This window comes from Elgaria multicarinata, chromosome 3 (assembly GCF_023053635.1).
Source record: "Elgaria multicarinata webbii isolate HBS135686 ecotype San Diego chromosome 3, rElgMul1.1.pri, whole genome shotgun sequence".
Classification (NCBI taxonomy): Eukaryota; Metazoa; Chordata; class Lepidosauria; order Squamata; family Anguidae; genus Elgaria; species Elgaria multicarinata.
In genome coordinates this window covers 168,129,471-168,147,653 of record NC_086173.1, presented here as the reverse complement: position 1 = coordinate 168,147,653, position 18,183 = coordinate 168,129,471, and the positions used below count along the sequence as shown (strand labels likewise).

Here is an 18,183-nt window from a genome sequence, read left to right as displayed (position 1 = left end):
ACTTTTTTCCCATATAAACATCTCTAAAAATGGGATGCGTCTTAGAATCACGGGTGTGACTTAGTTTTTTTTTTTTTCCTCTGTTGGTGGTGCTGAAATTAGTGCGTGTCTTACAATCGAAGAAATACGGTTGTTCAAAATACGGCAGCCAGGCTGGTCACCGGTACATCTAGGGGGGACCACATTACACCAGTTTTAAAATCTCTTCACTGGCTGCCAATTAGTTTCCGAGCGAAGTATTTATTTATTTATTTATTTATTACATTTCTATACCGCCCAATAACCGGAACTCTCTGGGCGGTTCACAAAAATTAAAAACGTTCAAAGTATAAAACAACAGTATAAAACCATACTATAAAATACATAATATAAAAGCTCAACCAGATAAAAACAGCAGCTATGCAAAATTACAAATTTGAAACACCAAGATAAAATTTATTTATAGACTGTTAAAATGCTGGGAGAACAAAAAGGTCTTCACCTGGCGTCTAAAAGCATCTAATGTAGGTGCCAAGCGAATCTCCTTAGGGAGCTCATTCCACAGCCAGTAGAAAGTGCTAGTTATCACCTGGTTTGGATCCAGGCTACCTGCAGGATTGCCTTCTCCTGTACAATCCGCCCCGCACACTCAGGTCCTCTGGGAAGAATTTACTCCACCCAATAAAAACAAGGCTGACAACTATTACCCAGAGGACCTTTTCCTCTGCCACTCCCAGATTATGGAGTGGCCTACCGGGAGAGATTCGTCAACTTAACAGTCTTCCGGAATTTAAGAAAGCCATAAAGCCTGATCTCTTCTGGCAGGCCTACCCAGTTGAATTTTAAGATGCCTTTTAATAATGTGCTGTTTTTAATAATTTATTAGTTTTAAATGTTTTAATCAATTATATGTATTTTATGGTGTTTGCATTTGTGTTGTACCCCGCCTCGATCCAGAGGGAGAGGGGGGTAACTAATACAATTATTATTATTATTATTATTATTATTATTATTATTATTTAAAGGAAGACCTTGTTCAAAATGAATAGACCTAACAACAAGGGAGGGGGAATCTCATCTCTCAAGTAGCTTAGATTTCTTATACTTAATCGTAACCGACATGGAAGTACTGGTGGATGAAGTCAAGGTGGCAGGAACCTTGGAAGAAAAGATGGATGGCCAGATCTTGTAATGTCTGAGCAGGGGAAGGCAGCTGGGGTGGAACGAAGGTGGAAGGAGGCTTTTTGGAACAAGAAGCACCAGTCTGCTCCTGGACCGTATTGGCTGCCTTTACACCTTGCTCTTAATTCATATTAATAAGGCACTTGCAGATCAGATGCCAAAGTGGGAGGAAGTGACCGTATCATCTCTGAAGTCCGTGATAGTGAGGGCACTGAAAACGAAGCTTAGTTGGCACGGACATTGGACTTTAGGGAAGCCAACTTCAAATAGCTCAAATAAAGGCTGTCAGATCCCATAGCTAGAAATTAGGAAGGAAAACAGAGTTCAAAAGGGATGGGAGATACTGAAAACAACCACAAGCTATTTCAATGAGAAGGGAAAATGGACACTTAAAGAACCCAGTTTGGCTGCCCTGGGAGCTCTCTGAGAAGCTGAGAGTCAAAGTGGACACGGAGAAGAGATTGAAAGAGGGACGTGCAACCAAGGAGGAGGTGCAACCTATTCGGCCCTGGTTAGGCCTCATCTAGAGTATTGCGTCCAGTTCTGGGCTCCACAATTCAAGAAGGACGCAGACAAGCTGGAGCGTGTTCAGAAGAGGGCAACCGGGATGATCAGGGGTCTAGAAACAAAGCCCTATGAACAGAGACTGAAAGAACTGGGCATGTTTAGCCTGGAGAAGAGAAGACTGAGGGGAGACATGATAGCACTCTTCAAATACTTAAAAGGTTGTCACACAGAGGAGGGCCAGATCTCTTCTCGATCCTCCCAGAGTGCAGGACACGGAATAACGGGCTCAAGTTAAAGGAAGCCAGATTTCAGCTGGACATCAGGAAAAGCTTCCTGACTGTTAGAGCAGTACGACAATGGAATCAGTTATCTGGTGAGGTTGTGGGCTCTCCCACACTAGAGGCCTTCAAGAGGCAGCTGGACAACCATCTGTCAGGGATGCTTTAGGGTGGATTCCTGCACTGAGCAGGGGGTTGGACTCGATGGCCTTGTAGGCCCCTTCCAACTCTGCTATTCTAGGATTCTATGAGACTCAAATACTGAGGGCACAGCCACAAGTCCAAATGTCCAGGACCAGATGTGGCTTCAACACATGCATTAAACAGAACTGTCGGTGTATCTCAGCGGATAGATTATTCCATACAATGGGCACCACCCATCTAAACAATCCAACCTCAAAGGCACCACTAGGTGACTGCTAGAACTGAATAGGTCTTCAGGGGAGGAGGCAGATTCTCAGCTAACCAGCTCTCAAGTTGCTTTTGGTCTTCATATACTGGCTACAACCTTAAATTTGGCCCAGTAGCAAACAGGCAGCCAGTGGAGTCCCTTCAACACAAGTGTAACATGCAGAGGTTCAAAACAGACCTAAAAACGTCAAAGGATCTTGTAACACCTGCACAGGGGAAGGCCTTTACACCTTGCTCTAAATTCAAATTAATAAGGCAATTGCAGATCAGATGCCAAGAGCAGAGGTCTTAGAGGTGGGAAGCCCCAACTGGAGGGACATCCTGATGGGCCCAAAGTCAAAAGAAGCATCCATGCCTCATAGAGGCTATAAGAAGACCCACAGGTAAAGGTTGGAGAGGATGTGAGTGCTTCATCTACACTTCTAGGCTTTATGTACCTCACTTGGTGAGCTTTCTCTGGACTAGAGTATCCCAGGAACAAGGCCCAGGCACTGTTGTCCTCAATGACATTTGTATTATGCACTGACACAAAGAAAGAAGAGCTGAAATTCCACCTTCCAGGATCTGTCAAGAAGGCAAAGGAGGAGGCTTACCCAGAGGAATCCCATTCCTTACCCAGAGAGGCCAGGATTCCACGATTCTCCTCCATGACTTCCTTGTGCAGAGTCCTTTGGCCTGGGTCCAGCAGAGCCCACTCCTCCTCCGAGAAACGCACGGCCACCTCCTCAGAAGTCACCGGACCCTGGAACAAGAAGAGATCATAATGTTTTCCTCCATGAAGATAATGAAGGTGAAGTGGTTGGAGGTTTTCCTCCAGGATCCAGAGCTTCATGAGTGACACTCAAGGCCTTACTAGCCGCCATCTTGGAGAGGAGCAAATGGAAAGGGGCAGTTTCCTCCAGGACCAAAGAGATGTGCAGGGAACAGTGCTCTTCAACATTTTTATTAACAATTTGGACGAGGAGGTGCAGGGAACGCTGATCAAATTTGCAGATGACACAAAATTGGGTGGGATAGCTAATACCTTGGAAGACAGAAACAAACTTCAACGTGATCTTGATAGGCTGGAGTGCTGGGCTGAAAACAACAGGACGAAATTTAATAGGGATAAATGCCAAGTTCTACATTTAGGAAATAGAAAGCAAATGCACAGTTACAAGATGGGAGACACTTGGCTCAGCAATACTACCAACGAGAAGGATCTTGGGATTGTTGTAGATCGCAGGCTGAATATGAGCCAACAGTGTGATATGGCTGCAAGAAAGGCAAATGCTATTTTGGGCTGCATTAATAGAAGTATAGCTTCCAAATCACGTGAGGTACTGGTTCCACTCTATTCGGCCCTGGTTAGGCCTCATCTACAGTATTGCGTCCAGTTCTGGGCTCCACAATTCAAGAAGGACGCAGACAAGCTGGAGCGTGTTCAGAGGAGGGCAACCAGGATGATCAGGGGTCTGGAAACAAAGCCCTATGAGGAGAGACTGAAAGAACTGGGCATGTTTAGCCTGGAGAAGAGAAGATTGAGGGGAGACATGAGAGCACTCTTCAAATACTTAAAAGGTTGTCACACAGAGGAGGGCCAGGATCTCTTCTCAATCCTCCCAGAGTGCAGGACACGGAATAACGGGCTCAAGTTAAAAGAAGCCAGATTCCAGCTGGACATCAGGAAAAACTTCCTGACTGTTAGAGCAGTACAACAATGCAACCAGTTACCTAGGGAGGTTGTGGGCTCTCCCATACTAGAGGCCTTCAAGAGGCAGCTGGACAAGCATCTGTCAGGGATGCTTTAGGTTAGATTCCTGCATTGAGAAGGGGGTTGGACTCGATGGCCTTGTAGGCCCCTTCCAACTCTGCTATTCTATGATTCTATGACGGAGGCACCCAGGACTCTCCTACCTGCTCTGGCTGCGCAGAAACCGCTTCCACTCCACCACAAAGCGAAGGAGACCTTGAAGGATCCCACAGTATCAGTTTACGTTCTCCGCAGGCTTTTCCGCTCCCTGCGAGGAAGGCAAAGAAGGTGGGAAATAAGTTATAGTTCTTAAGCAATTGCATTTTCGCTGTTTTAGTGGAATCAACGTCCGTCCACAATACTAAACCTCATTTCTCTTCAGAATATCAAGAGAAAGGGTCTCCCTTCCCACTCCCCCCGCACCCCCCCCCCCACACAAAAATCAGGCTCAGGGGGAACATTACAGCAGTTCAGGCATTATTAAGGGAGGGAGACCATGGTGGAATATGTCCCACTAATCCTTACCCAGTGAGGGGGGTCCTCCGTCACCCTCCTGCAAGATCCACCTGTACGGCGGCGTCTGCATGGTGTCCAATGGAGCCTTCTCAGCCTCAGGGGAATCTGTGGGTGCTCTGGCCAACATCCACTGGACCTGGAACAGGAGGGAGAACCCAGAGAGAGAAGAGGAATTAGGGAAGGAGAGAAACAGGTCAGGGACAAGAACAGCGTTTCCATATTAGTTTGCATTTCAGGGTTTCTTTTAAAGTTGATCTACGGTCCAAGCCATAGAGCACACTAAGTTCTGTCTTTATCAGGGGGGAGCCCATAAGGATGTGTGACTTGGGGCTAAGAGTTCAACCCTGGCATAAGCAAAGCGCTTGAACACCCTCCAAAAAACAACCAGGAGGAAAGCGAGAATCTCTCAGACATTCCCTGACACCCGGCATTTTCGGCTGTAAACACAGCAGCTTGGTGTCTACAAATGCTACTCCTATCTTCTGGGAGGACTCTACCACTGGCTGAAGAAGGATCCCCCAGGATCCCCCCTCCTTCCCCAGAACTTCACAAACCCATTCATTTCTCCTGTGATCAGGAGAGAACCGGTTGTTTACAGTCCTCCTTTGGGGTAATTTACCATTTATTCCTGCTCTCTCTTTTTTATTCTTTAACCAATGGCTGATCCTTAAAAAGGACCTCTCCTCTTATTCTATGACTGCTACGTTCGCTCAGGAGTGTTTCATGAGGGACCCTGTCAAAAGCCTTTTGGAAGTCCAAATAAACAATGTTTACTAGAATACCACTGTCTACTTGTTTATTGGCAGTCTCAAAGAATGCTAAAAGCTTAGTGAGACATAACTCGCCTTTGCGGAAGCCATACTGATTCCTTTTCAGCAGGGCTTGTCCCTCTATATCAGCGGTTCTCAACCTGTGGGTCGCGACCCCTTTGGGGGTCGAACGACCCTTTCACAGGGGTCGCCTAAGACCATCGGAAAACACATATTTCCGATGGTCTTAGGAACCGAGCTACATAATTTTGCTACATAACAGTAGCAAAATTACAGTTATGAAGTAGCAACAAAAATAATTTTATCGTTGGGGGTCACCACAACATGAAGAACTGTATTAAAGGGTCACGGCATTAGGAAGGTTGAGAACCACTACTCTATATGCTTATTTTTAATATATATCTTTAATAATACTTTCAACCAATTTACCTGGAACAGACGTTAAGCCAACCGCCCTGTAAATTGGTGTTACATTGGCCATTCTCCAGTCCTTTGGTACAGAGACTGATCTTAGGGAAACATTGCTTATTTGTGTTAGATGTTCCTCTGAGAAGGGCCTGCCCTACACATTAGGGACAACTATTCTTGGTGGGAGGGGGTCATTGGAAATTCAGGCATCCCTTCCTTAGAGGACATGCAATAAAGTCCCTTGGGAGTTTTCAGGATGAAATGCTCTCACCTGTTCTTTGTCCTCCACCTGGCTCAGGAGGAAGCCTTCTGCCAGGGCCACCGCCTGGGAACTGGTCTCCGCTCCACATTCTCTGACCCAGCTCTCCATCTCGGGGGGAAGGACAGCCAGAAACTGCTCCAGGACCACCAGGTCCAGCATCTGAGCTTTTGTGCACCTTCCTGGCTTCAGCCACTGATGGCAAAGGTGGTGGAGTCGGCTGCAAACCTCTCGGGGGCCCTCACCTTCCTGGTAGCAGAACCCCCTGAAGCGCTGGACCTCCATGCCTGAGCTGGTATTGCTCCCAGGCTGGTTCTCCTGGACTCTTCGTTCCCAGGGCTCTGCACTGCTCCATTCCTGGATGTTGCAGGAGACGTTTCCTGCTTCAGGGCCAGCAAAGCTTTGCTCTTCCATCTTCACGCTCTTCTCCATCTCTGCTCTCACCAGGAAAAGTTCTCCTTCCTTTGATCCGAATTTCTCTCTTGAGGCAAAGACTATGATGTAGGAATGAAAATGGAGAGCTCCATGAAATATATACAGCTGTGGCCAATTTAATACCCAGGAACTGCCTCAAATGGGTATAACCAGAGCTGACTTAAAGCTATTCAAAGTTCAAGGTGTTTGAAAATTTTATTTCAAACCTCATGCAAAAAAAAATTAATTGAACAAGTAGTATTTGGAGGAGGGGGGAAATAGGTTATTTGAAATGGGTAGGCAACACCTTTTTGCTCAGGACATTAAAAATTTGGAAGAAATGGAAAAATTAATTAATTCTGGAAATATCCCCATTGCTTCCATTCCTGCTACACCCAAAGTTTTATTGTGAGATAAAGATAATTATATAGAATGTAAACAAAAAGGACTTAATACTGTTTTTTGTATGGCTGTAAATGAAAGGCAGCTAAGAAATGTTTTAAATAAATAAATGGTAGTTTTTAAAAAAAAATTAAGCAAGGAAACAGTGACTAGTCTTTCAGCTTGCTAAACAAATGAAACATGCCACATAGAAAGTCTTAAGATATAAATGGTTTATAAAGCAGGTAAATGCAAAAGGACATCACATAGAGTCATAGAATAGCAGAGTTGGAAGGGGCCTATAAGGCCATTGAGTCCAACCCCCTGCTCAATGCAGGAATCCACCCTAAAGCATCCCTGACAGATGGTTGTCCAGCTGCCTCTTGAAGGCCTCGAGTGTGGGAGAGCCCACAACCTCCCTAGGTAACTGATTCCATTGTCGTACTGAAATCGTTTCGCATTTCACATACAGCAGTGAAATGTGAAACATGCAATGATTACAAAGAAATACATTTGTACACTGTGCAAAATACACTACAGTTTAACTCCTGCTAAGGCCTTTTCACAACAATGTGAAAAGAGGCCCAATGAGAAGCAGTTGAAGTGGTATTTTATTAAACTTCCACCAGTCCAAACTAGTTCAATGCACCATTAAAGGCTTTCAACCAAATAACATTATAGTCTAAACTTTTGCAGGAAAGGAATGAAGAGGGTGATTAAAGGGAAGGTGCAGCTCCCTATCCCAGGCACAGATCTGAAGAACAGGATGTTGCAGACCCAGAGGAAAGTTGAAAGAGACTTCTCTCTTTCAAGTTGTAGAACTGAAACATGCAAACTGTGGCAGAAAAGTATCCGAAGCTAGTAAAAAAAACTGTTAGCAAAAGTTGGAGCTGTGCAAAACAGAACGACAGAAAATGAACTGCACCAAAGTCAACTTCTCTTAAGTTAGGGTGACCCTATGAAAAGGAGGACAGGGCTCCTGTATCTTTAACAGTTGTATTGAAAAGGAAATTTCAGCAGGTGTCATTCGCATATATATATGGGGAACCTGGTGAAATTCCCTCTTCATCACAGCAGTTAAAGCTGTTAAATCTGGTCACTCTAGCATAGCTCCTGCAGCTTTAACTGTTGTGATGAAGAGGGAATTTCACCAGGTTCTCCATACCTGCCCCTTTCCTTTGCTCCTCTCCAAGATGGCTGCTTAGAAGGCCTTGAATGTCACTGATGGAGCTCTGGCATTCAGAAGGAAGACCTCACCATCCTTTTCTATGCAACTGTTAAAGATACAGGAGCCCTGTCCTCCTTTTCATAGGGTCACCCTACTTAAGTTTCAGTCTCTTTTTGGTTCACCAACTCCCCTAAACTTTCTTGCCTTCCGATCGGACTTTTTATTTCTTTTCACTTGTCAACTAGAAATTTGGTCCTGGATTGCTGGGCAGAACCATCCACCCCAACCCATAGTTTTAGGCAGCTGATGTTACGTTCAGTATACAGGAACATTCTGGACTCATGAAGCTGCTAGCTATGAGTATTATTGATTTATTTTTATTTTATTACATTTCTATACCACCCCATAACCGAAGCTCTCTGGGCAGTTTACAAAAGATTAAAACATTTAACATTATTTTTTCCACTCTCATAACACTGGATATAACCCAGAACTAGCACAACCAGCAGAAGCAACATCCAGTCCAATGAAGCTGTAAAACGCCCTGTTCCATGACCTGCACAACAGCTCCCGAAACAGCCGGTGCAAACAGAATCAAAGTATTGGACCCGACAACACACACAGGGCAACTTCTGCTCATGGAGGCCTCTTGTTCCACAACTGGACCATTGCTTTGAGAGCAGGACTGAGTCCATCTCAGGCTCCAGGTGGCAAAACCTTTCTGGCCTCCAGGTGAAACCCCCCCAGGTCTTCTTCTGAACCAGAGTTTCTCTCCCCATCCCTTCCATGGCTTCCTTCTGAGCCTCCTCTGTTCCCACCCACTCACTTCTCACCAGGCTTCACTTCTTATGAAACAAAAGCGCCCCAGGTTCATTTCAAAGGCATCGAGACTAATGCAAAGAAAAGGGACCCGGGCACTTGTTCACTCAGTTTAAAGCAGGGAAAAGGAAGCAAAACAAAATGCAATACAAACATGGCACCAGAACAGCTTTTCCCTAACTGATGGGATGTTTCTCATCTGCATCCAGAATCTCTCCTTCTCCCACCTTCCCTTCCAGGATCCCCTAGTTATGGGGAGGGAAGGAGGTGTATGGCGGGGGTCTCCTGGAGGGGCCTCAAGTGGGTCAGTCTCCTGGGGGGGCAGGGGGTTTCCCTCCCTCTGTCTCCCCACTCCCCCCCACCCCTGCCCCAAACTTGCCTCCCTGCTTTGGGGCTCCCTCCTTTCTCTGCTCCTGCTCTGGGGGGCTCTTTTTCCACCTCCTCCACCCCCTGGGACCCCCTTGCATCTTGCACCCACCTGCTCCTCTGCAGGGGAAGAGAGGCTGAGGTTGCAAACACCACGCAAACCTCCCAGGCTCCAGGCAGCAAGACTTTCTGCCCTCGAGGGGAAAAAACAGGTCTGCTGCTGAACCAGAGTTTCTCTCCCAATCCATTCCATGGCTTCCTTCTAAGCCCTCTCTGTTCCCAGTAGTTGAACCCCCAAAAAGGGACCGGGGTAATAGTGATCTCCACCCACACATAGAAGGTAAAGAGCAGGTTCACTTCTTATGAAATAAAAGCACCCCAAGGGTCAATTAAAAGGCATTGGGACTGAAGTAAAGGATAGGAACGCAGTTTAAAGCAGGGGAGAGGAAACAAAACGCAATGCAGAAATGGCACCAGAACAGCTTTTTCCTAACTGATGGGCTATTCCTCCTCCCTACCCAGGACCTTTCCTCTTGTGTCCCTCCCAGACCCCCCTTTTTCTCCAGCCTTCCCTTCCAGGATCCCCTAATGATGGGGAGGGAAGGAGGTGCAAGGCGGGGGTCTCCTGGAGGGGCCCCAAGTGGGTCAGTCCCCTGGGGGGGGCAGGGGGGTCTCTATCACTCTATCCACCCACCCAGTCACCCTCTAACCCCTGCCCTTGGCTCCCTCCCTTCTCTGCTCCTGCCCTGGGGGGCTCCTTCCACCCCCTGGGACCCCCTTGCATTTTGCAATCAGCTGCATTCTGCATTTTGCTCTTTCCACACACACCTTCCACCCCCTGGGACCCCCGTCCTTGCATTCTGCACCCACCTGCTGCTCTGCAGGGGAAAAGAGGCTTGCAGATGCAAACACCATGCAAACCTCCCAGGCTGCTTTCCCAAGGGCGGGGGGAGGAGGCGGCGGAGGCGGAAGTGAGAACATTCAATCAGCCTTGGCTCTTCAAGGAGCCTCTCTAGGACCCAGCCCACTCGCTCTCTTTAACCCTTAGATGGACCCATGAAATAGCCGCAGAGGTTCCTCCAAACGCTTCTTCCTCCCCAGAGAATCATAGAATCATAGAATAGCAGAGTTGGAAGGGGCCTACAAGGCCATCGAGTCCAACCCCCTGCTCAATGCAGGAATCCACCCTAAAGCATCCCTGAACAATAGTTATTGGCCAGATAAGAAATACAATCAATCACCTTGCAAGTAACCAAAATCCATCAGAGCAGCCATGGCACCCACTGGGTGCTGTTGGCATGAAAGGATGGAGAGACAGGCAGGGCAAGTGAGCTGGGTGGGGGCGAAAGGAAAGAGTCGCAGGAGCCTTGCGGAGATGCAGCTCAGTGGTTAGAGCACCTGCTGTATAAAGGCTTAGTGCTAGGTAGCTAGGTATGAAAACTGCATATGTAATGTGTCCTGGGCCTGAACAGTTGTCACAACCATTATAAACTGTTATAAGCAGTAGTGTAGATCCTGCCACAGACAGGGCAGTGAGCTGGGGGGAGGGGGGAGATGGAGAAGCCGTAGGGAGGAGGCGTAGCTCAGTGGTTAGAGCACCTGCCTTGCATGCAGAAGGTCCCAGGTTTGATCCTCAGCATCTCCAGGTAGGGAGGGGGAAATCCTGCCTGAAACCCTGGAGAGACATTGCTGCTAGTCAGTGTTGGGCCGGATAGACCCCTGGTCTGACTCAGTTAGAACATAATGATAAACTGACATGTAATATAAAAGTAAGAAGAGGCATAACAAATACAAACAAATTCGAGGGGATTTGGAAACAGTTCCTGGTATATGTGCTCTCTAAGGGAAGTGGAAAACCACCACTAGAAGAAGTAATGAGATTTTGGAAGCAGGAATAGATCCCAAAGGGTGAAGGGGAGCAATTGTATTGTTTGATTATGAATAATGATAAATTACAAATGTTAACAGTTGAGCAAATTTATGTAATTTTTTTTCTCTTTTTGATTGATTGTTTTAATGTTATGTTGATGTATTTTAATTTGTGTTAATAAAAAATTATAAAAAATAAAAATAAAAAATAAAAAGAACATAAATAATAATAATAATAATAATAATAATAATAATAATAATAAATATTTCTTACCCGCCTCTCCATTTTGATCGAGGCAGGGAACAACAGTAAACAGTAAAATACATAAAACTGAATTAAAACATAATATACATTGTTAAAACATCTGAAAAAACGTTCTAAAAAATCTTAAAATTCCACTCGATAGGCCTGCCGGAAGAGATCAGTCTTTATAAGAAGGGCCAGGCTGGTCCATCCAGTCTTGAAAGGATGGAGATACAGACAGGGCAGTGAGCTGGGTAGAGGTGAAGAGAAAGAGATGGAGAAGCTGAAGGGAGGAGGTGTAGCTCAGTGGTTAGAGCAACTGCCTTGCATGCAGAAGGTCCCAGGTTTGATCTTCAGCATCTCCAGGTAAGGCTGTAAAAAAATCCTGCCTGAAACCCAGGAGAGACACTGCTGCCAGTCAGTGTTGGCAATATTGAGCTAGATAGACCCGTGGTCTGAATCAGTTATAATAATAATAATAAAAATAATAATAATAATTTCTTACCCGCCTCTCCATTTTGATTGAGGCAGGGAACAACAGTAAACAGTAAAATACATAAAACTGAATTAAAACATAATATACATTGTTAAAACATCCTAAAAAAAGTTCTAAAAACATTTTAAAATTCCACTGGATTGGCCTGCTGGAAGAGATCAGTCTTATATAGGGTGACCCTATTGAAAGGGGGACAGTTGTACAGAAAAGGGAATTTCAGGAGGTGTCATTTGGATGCATGCAGCACCTGGTGAAATTCCCTCTTCATCACAACAGCTGCAGGAACCCTACCCTCTTGTCTTGACCAGATACAAAAGAGGGCAGGGCTCCTGCAGCTTTAACTGTTGTGATGAAGAGAGTTAGAGTTGTTGAAAATTCCCTTTTCTGTACTGTTAAAGGTGCAGGAGCCCTGCCCTCCTTTTCATAGGTATGCAATGATACCAGCAGTGAAAAGAGTGTGACGTGTGCTCTGCTCCTACCAATAAGAAATGAAAGAGAATCTCTTTTCCTCTTAGACACTGAAGAGAGGAATAATAGAAGTGAATGATGTTATGCATGGTGTGGAGACTGTAGAGAGGGAGGCGTTTTTTATGAGAATCCAGAGTCATCCCATGAAACTCACTGGTGGAGGTTCAGGAGAGATAAAAGTAAGAACTTCTCCACACCGCATATGGTTAAACTATGGGATTTCCTACCAGAAGATGTGGTGACAGCCACCCATTTGGATGGCTTTAAAAGGGGGTTGGATAAACTGCTGGAGGAGAAGGCGATCAAGTTGTGCTGGTTCTGTGCTTCCTCTGGTATCAGAGGCAGTAAGCCTACATACAGCAGTTGCTGGGGAACTTGGATGGTGAGCAAAACCAGTGATCTAAGACGCCAGGGAACAGCCACCCCCTCTCTCTTGCAACACATGCTGACATGTTGGTTGTTAGGAGGGGGGGGAGACCCTTCCAGCATTTGGTGTCTTGGGCTGTAGGTGCTCAAGTGTCCCCAAGGAGCCAAAATCAAGAAAAGCGCCTGGGTGGTGTCTTGGGCTGTAGGTGTTGGAGGGCCACGTGCAGCTACCCAGCAAAGTTTGTCCCTCTCTGTCACATGATGGTTGTGAACGGACCAGCGACCTTTGGCTATTGGGTGGAATAGAAATGTGAAATAAATAAATAAATAAATGAAGTGGTCTTGAACACCCAAAAAGAATGGCTCCCAAGATGGTGTTTCTCCAACAAAGTGCAGGCCCAACTCCACTCCACTCCCCCCCAGTTCCACCCTTCTTTAACTTTGGCGCTGTGCCGGAGAATATCTTGCAAACCTGTTTTCTCCATCCTTGCACCTGGAGTCACACAAGAGACTCCACGAACTTGGAGCGCTGATGAACCTATTATCAAAATCATAGTGGTGGTGGTGATTTCTTCTTCAGCTTTCCAAATCTCGAGGGATTTCGTCCCTATAGGTTGACTTTGAGAATAACATAAGCATCAAAATCGAGAGAAGCATGAGCTAACTTCTTCCAACAAGATGGAAAAGACTGGTGCGTATAAAGTCCTGGCGTGCCTTTGAGCCTTTCTGCTGAGATTATGCGCAGGCAGGGGCTACGCGGCTGTGAGGTTTGATATCATCCTCGTATTTGGGAAATTGCTAGAGCCTTGCTCAAACAAGGGACTTTGGGTTTTGTCCAATTAACTGCTTATCAAGTTGAAATCAGCCGACACCATTGCAGAGACTATAGCAGGCAGATCCAGAATTATGCTACTGTTGATGCTGCTGCTGCTGCTTCCACCCTGTGCAGCTCCTCGGATGCTGAAGCCAAAGTGCCCACTGAACTTGATAAGGGATAAACCAGGCATATTAAATTATTACAAGCCTGGAGACCACCTCATTAGCGGACTCATGTCTACAACTTACATTGAATTTAAACGACTTGATTTCCACAACCCTCCCCAAATCTTTCTGTATACGTAAGTAATTTTGCTGCAATGGATTTAATGCAGTAATAGTAGTAACTTTCTCGCTTGGAACCAGGCACCACCACAATATGCAGAGAAAATGAAGAAAACAATACAGTCACCTATTTATACATACACTTTTTCTAACTTGCAGTTTTATTGGTTATGTGTAAGGGCGGGGTTATCAGGCCCTGGTGGTACAGCACCATGGGAAAATCTTCTCTGTCTGTCTCTCTCTCTCTCTCACACACACACACACATCCAAAACTCTGCATTTGAGGAGGGATGTCTATCCTTCACTTTGCTGATGCACACCTGTGCATCTCCAATTAATTAAAATTAAGAGATCTGCTACATTCCCTGAGAGTTTGCTCTAATGAGACAAAACTGGGCTCAGGGTGCTGTTTTCTCTTTTGTGTTTGTGGGTGCTAAACCTATATTTTTCAGATGCTAATGAAAAAAGAACAGCATGTTTATGACAGAGAGATCAAGAAAAGAGTGGATGTCTGACTGAGAGGAAATTGACAGAAATGTTCAAGTACTAAGCACAAAGTTGATGACTTAGGCCTTAGCTAGACCTACATGACAGCCCAGGGGGAGAGGAGGGGAGACCTCATTTTGGGATTAACACCAGATCTCCCACCCCTGTTTACACATAAGGTGCTACGACCTCAGGAGGAGAGGCGTTGTGCCCGCCATTTTTTTTCTTAAAGCAATGGCAATACATACAGACGTGCATAAAGGTAAGGTTTTTTTAAAATTTCATTTCATTTCCCCGCTACCTCCACCCTAATCTTGATGGGTGCAGCGCTCCTGGCTCCACGTGAGATCAAGAAGATCTGAACTGTCCAGAAAAAACTGATGAATCAATTAGATGGCAACTAAATAGATTTGGTTCATGTGAAGGACGCAGACAAGCTGGAGCGTGTTCAGAGGAGGGCAACCAGGATGATCAGGGGTCTGGAAACAAAGCCCTATGAAGAGAGACTGAAAGAACTGGGCATGTTTAGCCTGGAGAAGAGAAGATTGAGGGGAGACATGAGAGCACTCTTCAAATACTTAAAAGGTTGTCACACATTGGAGGGCCAGGATCTCTTCTCGATCCTCCCAGAGTGCAGGACACGGAATAACGGGCTCAAGTTAAAGGAAGCCAGATTCCAGCTGGACATCAGGAAAAACTTTCTGACTGTTATAGCAGTACAACAATGGAATCAGTTGCCTGGTGCCGTTGTGGACTCTCCCACACTAGAGGCCTTCAAGAGGCAGCTGGACATCCATCTGTTAGGGATGCTTTAGGGTGGATTCCTGCATTGAGCAGGGGGTTGGACTCGATGGCCTTGTAGGCCCCTTCCAACTCTGCTATTCTGATTCTATGATTCTATGACTGTAACGTGAACCCAAATTATAGGGCTTTAAAGGTAGTAACCATCACTTTATACTTCACCCGGGAAACTAATTGTCAACCAGTGAAGTGATTTTAAAGTTGGTGTAAACGTTTTAAAATGGGCAATGACCTTGTGAAGCACTTCTTGTTGCAGGATGGGAGACCACAGTGCATACTGGAATCTCTTGTCTTTCCTGGTTGCTGTTCAAGAGATCAATCAGAATCCCAGCCTGCTACCCAACGTCACCCTGGGCTACAACATCAACGAGAACTATTTCAATCCCAGAATGACTTATGATGCCTTGCTAGACCTGCTCTCTCCTGGGCTGGCAAATGTTCCCAACTACAACTGTGGACGAGGGAGTCAGCTGCTGGTTTTTACTGAAGGAGCTGACACAGACACCTCCGTTCATATTTCAAATATGTTGGGCATCTACAAAATCCCCCAGGTAAGAATGAAGTCTGCAACAAATCACCGTTTGGCCAGATAAAGTTCCAGAGTTCGTAAAGAGGAGAAGGACCTCCGTTTCAGTAATGGTCACCCAGTCCTCATTCCAGTGGCTGGAAAGAATGCGTAGAAAATCCCCTAGGATCCCCAGAAGAAGGGATGGTGGTTTTTGTGTGGGAATACTGTCTCCACAAGGGAGTCATCAGAGTCCCTTGGAACATGGAAAACGTTGTATTGTATCCTTTAAGACAATGAGGGAAACTCTTCTAATCGTAACTTGCTTTTTTTAGATTTCTAAAATATTTTAATATTATAGAGGGTTTAATTCTCTTTTAAATTTTGTAAATTAATTTTCATATGTTTTAATTGTGTATATTTTAATCTTGTATCCAACTTGAGTCCCAGTATTGGGGAAAAGGTGGAATAACAATAATACAAATCATAATGAAGGGCTTTGTTGTTGCCTGGTTCAGCTGTGGGTCAAATATTTAGGAAGGATCTGTTGTGTAGGTTGGGGCAGGATAGCTAGATTAGCACCATGGAAATATCTGCTTCGGGCAGGAGGTTTTTCTATGTAGCTCCAACAATTACCCAATTCAAACTGAGCTGTAAGTAGGGTTTGGGAGTCACTGTGTTACATTAGTGTCATCATGGCCAGAGTTCTCTGAGTCTGGCAATGGTCGTACAGCCTCCTCTGGATTCAGGGGGTCTGGGTTATTTCTGGAAATCTGGGCCCTGGAGAGGCGGAAGCCTTGTGATGACTTTCAGTGACCAAATCCCCTCCCTGACATATTAACTCTGGAACCTCTTCTGAAAACAAGGGGTTATTCTCCCACCACCACCGGATGTCTGTATTCCATGTAATGTTTTTATGTCATGGAATATATTTTATCTCAGCATTGACCTGAAAACAAAACAAATCCTACATCTTTTCCTTTCCTACCAGGTCAATTACGCTTCTGTTCATCATGTTCTTGAGAAAAACCATTTCCCTCTTTTCTACCGGTGGGTCCCAAAGGAAGAACCCGATTACCTGGGGATTGTTAAATTGCTCCTGCATTTCAGATGGACATGGATCGGTCTCTTTGCTTCAGACACTGACAATGGAGAAAGGTTCCTAAACACTTTGGCACCTGTGCTCATCGAGAATGGCGTTTGTGTGGTTTTCTCAGAAACCATTGTACGATCACCTGACTATTCAGGTGACTTGTTGAAAAAGCGGCTACAGAAGTACTCATTTTCCATCATCAGAGTCTATGTGTTTGTTTACTATGGGGCAGCTCAGTCCTACGCGGATGTATATTTTATGCAATGCATAGCAAACCAAGTCTTTAAACCCATTTCAGGGAAAGTTTGGATCACAATAGCCTTGCTTTACAGTAGTTTGACCATGTGTTTTGAGAGGCCTTTAATGGACCTTGAAACGCATGGATATTTATCATTTTTAATAAAAATGGAGAACCAAACAAAACGTAAGAATATGCCATTTTCACAAATTCTTCTTAGGCTGTTTTTGATTGCTCCTGGGACAGATTCAGGTCCAAATAAAAGATTTTATCCTGCATATTCAAAGCATGCATTATCTGTGAAAGGCCGGAGCCAGTGCACAGTGAAAGAGAACCTAGAAGGTTTGCCTCAGCATCTCCTTGATGCGAGCCTGTCCCAAGACACCCTCAGCATTTACCACACAGTCCAAGCCTTAGCACATGCCTTAAATGCGGCGTACACATCCAGATTGAAGCGGATGGCTTTGGAGGGTGGAGGCAGAGAGGAAGGTAAAAAACTTCAGCCATGGCAGGTATTCCTTCTTTCCATAAAGGTGGCTCCATTGCAAATTACAATCAGGCATGGGAAGAAATCAACTCAGTGGAAAACTCCAAGTGGTGCTGGGGCAGAAATCCAAATGGGGTTTTCTATATGTTGCTCCAACAAAGAGCAGATGAGACTGAGATTTAAGTATGAGCTTGGTTGCCTTTAGAAAACTTCCTGACTGTTAGAGCAGTAAGACAATAGAATCAGTTACCTAGGGAGGTTGTGGGCTCTCCCACACTAGAGGGCTTCAAGTGCTTTAGGGATGCTTTAGGGTGGATTCCTGCATTGAGCAGGGGGTTGGACTCGATGGCTTTGTAGGCCCCTTCCAACTCTGCTATTCTATGATTCTATGTGTGGTCCTGCCTCCATACTGGTTGAGGCACGGTCTACTAATGTTATTCAGCTATGTGATCATTACTTTTGGAGCCAGCCTGAAAAGAATCTGTGGGAACCAGTGGGGAGATGAGATAGGATACGTCCCCTCACTTGCTCCGTCTCCCAACTTCTTCTGTCTATCTGGTTCCGCCTACATCTGGCTCCTATCAACCACTTCCCTCTTTTCTGCAAGAGCTTTAATGGTGGTTCCATGTAAGCCCCGAGTGAAATGGTTCCAACCCAAAATAGGGTGTCTGTGCTGTTTTTATGCTGGTTCTGACTCAGCTAGACAGGTTGCCAATTTCTTTCTAGGCAAAGATATATCTACTGCCCTACTGATGTGGACAATGAACTTTGCTACACTGATTACGGATTTTTGTATAACTTACCTGCCGACTGCTTTTGCAGGGTGAAGCAACACTTAA

At 45.4% G+C, this 18,183-nt stretch overlaps 2 protein-coding genes across 3 annotated transcripts in view; one reads left to right on the top strand and one right to left on the bottom strand.

Moving 5' to 3' along the window:
* Window positions 1-10,102, bottom strand: part of LOC134396393 (zinc finger protein 124-like) — a 177,938-nt gene extending 167,836 nt beyond the window's left edge. Inside the window, exons 1-2 of the mRNA XM_063122876.1 lie at window positions 10,061-10,102; window positions 6,055-6,536 (exon numbers count right to left, since the gene is read on the bottom strand). Coding sequence (XP_062978946.1) covers window positions 6,055-6,474 — 420 coding nt within the window. The 5' untranslated portion in view covers window positions 6,475-6,536; window positions 10,061-10,102. The remainder of the gene's footprint in view (window positions 1-6,054; window positions 6,537-10,060) is intronic.
* LOC134396281 (zinc finger protein 420-like) overlaps window positions 1-18,183 on the top strand; it is a 918,719-nt gene that overhangs the window by 665,267 nt on the left and 235,269 nt on the right. The window lies entirely within an intron of this gene.